The following is a 3,793-nucleotide window of genomic DNA, read 5'->3' on the forward strand; positions in this document are numbered from 1 at the left end:
AACTGAAACTGAGCTGCTGACCCTGTGTCCTGAGCTGCTGACCCTGTGTCCTGAGCTGCTGACCCTGTGTGCTGTGCTGCTGACCCTGTGTGCTGTGCTGCTGACCCTGTGTCCTGAGCTGCTGACCCTGTGTCCTGAGCTGCTGACCCTGTGTGCTGTGCTGCTGACCCTGTGTCCTGAGCTGCTGACCCTGTGTCCTGTGCTGCTGACCCTGTGTTGAGCTGCTGACCCTGTGTTGAGCTGCTGACCCTGTGTTGAGCTGCTGACCCTGTGTTGAGCTGCTGACCCTGTGTTGAGCTGCTGACCCTGTGTGCTGTGCTGCTGACCCTGTGTGCTGAGCTGCTGACCCTGTGTGCTGTGCTGCTGACCCTGTGTGCTGAGCTGCTGACCCTGTGTGCTGTGCTGCTGACCCTGTGTCCTGTGCTGCTGACCCTGTGTCCTGTGCTGCTGACCCTGTGTCCTGAGCTGCTGACCTTGTGTCCTGAGCTGCTGACAAGCTGCAGGTTGAGTAATCAGAGCTTCTTCATGCTGAAGCTGAGTGTTGAGTGTAAATGAGACCAGTCAAAGTGAGGCCAGGTGAGGCCAGGTGAGGCCAGGTGAGGCCAGGTGAGGCCAGGTGAGGCCAGGTGCTTTATAAAACAGGTGTGTTGTTCGTGAGCCCACTCAGGTCTGGTGGTCTTTCTCAGAGCAGCAGTTGTTGTTAGACTCAGTTTCAGAGCTGCTGGTGTTGTGAAGAATAAAAGCTGGTTCTGATGGAGCCCTGGCTCAGTTTAGTACTGGGTATCTGTGACCCCCCAGTAAAGCTTGATGACTTCCTGTGATGCAGTTTACCTGTGTACCTGTCCCAGGTGAGCTGCGTCACATCTCCAGCCTGAAGCCCTGGGGTCTGTTCGAGGTCCTGTTGGAGAAGTACGAGTGGCCGTTGGATCAGGCAGCTCAGTTCAGTGACTTCCTGCTCACCATGTTGGAGATGCAGCCTGAACGCAGAGCTACAGCATCGCAGTGCCTGCAGCACACCTGGCTGTGCACGTGAACACGTGAACACGTGCACAGCCAGACAGTCAGCTGTCCCAGGTGTGGTCTGTCTCAGCCTCTAATTTACACTTTTTTCTGAGAAAGTATCATCTCGTCTGATTACCTCCTTCATTTATCAAGCAACTGGAAAATGAACTGATTCAATCACTTGTCTGCTCTTCTCCTTCCCTCCTTCCTTCCCTCCTTCCTTGCTTCCTTCGGCTCTACTTTAATGAAGGATGTTCCACAGCAGCCAACCTGCAGCTGTGTTGAAGCCCAGATGTTCGGTCCAGTCCAGTACTCTGGTCTCTGATTACTGCATCATGTTCCATCTGACCGTTTGTTGGTGTCAGTCAGACAACAGTCAGACAACAGTCAGACAACAGTCAGACAACAGTCAGACTCCCAACTGTTTACATGTCAATCATCTGTTGTCTAAGAGCTGATTTTCTGTCTGTCAGTCATCAGTTGGTTGATTCTAAGTTAGTTGATCATTTTAAAGTTATATCCTGTGATATCGAATCTTTGTTTTTATTTACTTTGAATTTTCTGCTGACTCTGTTGTTTTTCCATTTGCCATGTTTGACAGTTAAGCCCCTTAMAGCCTTTTTATCTTTTATTTTAAACACGCATTAAGGTGGAACAGGCTGTTTATCAGCTGATAAGAGCTTTAAGACCACAGTCTTTATGGTTCAGTGTCATGTCTGTCAGGTATCCACGTGTCCTGACCCCCTGACGACATTTCTCTGGTCAAACAGATTGCTGACCTCTCACAGGCAGCTGTTGGTCCTGAGGGTGGACGCTGGAAGATGGTCATTTTAACCTTCTTTAAACATCCTCAGGCTTGTGGAACAAAAGACAACTGATTGACCCAAAATCATTTCACCTGCCCTGAGCCGGAGGCTCCTATCTGTCCATCAAGACACAGACTGGACGATCCTCGGTCCAAATGAAGCTCATCACTGGTGCCAACAGTCCCACAACCATCAGAGGGTCTCTGTGGGAGAAGAGTTTCAGAACAGAAAGCTTCTTCAGAGACATGGTGGTCTTCACCATTTGGAGTTTACAGGAGGGACACTGAAGGACAGAACAGGTTTATTCTCTGATGAGAAAACATTTCACCTTCACCGTCCTGAGATGTTCTTTACACAGTAGGAGGGGCTCTGGGGGTCTTTTTCAATGGAACAATGAAGCTTCAGGTTGTGCAGAGGCATCTCAGCAGCTGGCTCTGTGAAGATGGTGCAGGGGGTCTCCCTTATGACTGAAGACCACCGTCTGTGTGGTAATGAGAGGGTTTTTCAACAGGACAACCCTGCAGGACTTCTTCCAGAGAAGAACCTCTCTGTTTTAAAGCATCCTGCATGTTCTGATCCAAATCTGACTGAGGACATTTGGGCTTGGAGGACAAGGGACATTTACAACAATGGACACCAGACAATGGACGTCCTCCATGAAGACATCCACCGTTTRGATCAACAGTCCTTCTAGSCTCCTGGAAACACCAGCATCAAGCATATCRTGAGTTGACAGCTTATCATTACTGAGGCCTTTTTATTTTATTTGTGTTTAAATTTATTTTTTAAGAAATGGTCTTAAACGTTTGATCAGCTGATGAACAGCCTGTTTCAGTTTAATACTTGTTGGGATAAAAAACACTTTGTCACTCAGAACCTTCTTATGATCCAACAGAGCTAAATATGAATTCTTATCATTTTCATCAGGACTGTAAAGTATTATTGATGTACTGATGACCCAGTTGACAGGTTTGACATCAGAACATGAAAGCTCTCCCAGAGCCACTGTGACATCATTACTGATATTGTTGCTGATGCAGGATTTGATTTGTGTGTTTCAGAAACCTTTTCTATGCTGACCTCTGACCTTATCAGGAGCCACTGACTGAATAATACTTAAAGAAGAAATAAACAAGACTCACAGAAACCACACAAAATAAAGATTAGTATCCCCAACAACAGCTGAGTACTTCAGAAAGTTGTTCTTCAGGTTCAGGGGTCAGCACAGCGAGTCAACCTGCATGAAAGATGTCAGCTGTCCTTCCTGTCTCAACCTGAATAAAACACTTGTAAACTCTGATGTCTGACCTGAGCCTGGACACATCAGACTCAGTTCTAGTCTTYGATATTTCTTGTTAAAATGTGTGAAACTGTTGGAACAGCATTTCTCTGTTGTTGTTAAAGTTAGTGTGGGTTTTTTATGATCAGGTAGATTTTAAGGTTTCAGTTAGTGGAGCCTGTGCATAAGTTGGAGCACCTTATAGTTTCAGTGTTTGGATCTACAGCCCCGACTCCACATCAGAACCACCAGTCAGACTTTAGGCAGGTCAKAGAAAGTTGGACTTTCCAGGACTGACCTGCTGTTGACAAGTCTTTCTAAACCATCAGGTTCAAGTGGAGGATTGTTGGAGATTTTACATCGAATCTTTCTATTCTTCTGCCTTCTCCCACACACTGTGTTTTTGTCTCAACTCCAAGTCTACGTACAAACAAACACACACCAGCAGTTAGCCTGGTCCAAACGAACACACACCAGCTGTTAGCCTGGTCCAAACAAACACACACCAGCAGTTAGCCTGGTCCAAACGAACACACACCAGCTGTTAGCCTGGTCCAAACAAACACACACCAGCTGTTAGCCTGGTCCAGATGAACTAACAACAGATGTTAGCCTGGTCCAAACAAACACACACCAGCTGTTAGCCTGGTCCAGATGAACTAACAACAGATGTTAGCCTGGTCCAAACGAACACACACCAGCAGTT

At 47.1% G+C, this 3,793-nt stretch overlaps 1 protein-coding gene across 1 annotated transcript in view; it reads left to right on the forward strand.

Moving 5' to 3' along the window:
* Positions 1-3,146, forward strand: part of LOC106534529 (SRSF protein kinase 3) — a gene marked incomplete in the record, with an annotated part of 21,619 nt that extends 18,473 nt beyond the window's left edge. The window contains 2 exon segments of the mRNA XM_014031203.1: positions 849-1,074; positions 1,253-3,146. Of these exon segments, the coding sequence (XP_013886657.1) occupies positions 849-1,033 (185 nt within the window).
* Between the last annotated feature and the right edge of the window lie 647 nt (positions 3,147-3,793).

The sequence above is a fragment of the Austrofundulus limnaeus genome, unplaced genomic scaffold (genome assembly GCF_001266775.1).
Source record: "Austrofundulus limnaeus strain Quisiro unplaced genomic scaffold, Austrofundulus_limnaeus-1.0 Scaffold1199, whole genome shotgun sequence".
Taxonomy (NCBI): Eukaryota; Metazoa; Chordata; class Actinopteri; order Cyprinodontiformes; family Rivulidae; genus Austrofundulus; species Austrofundulus limnaeus.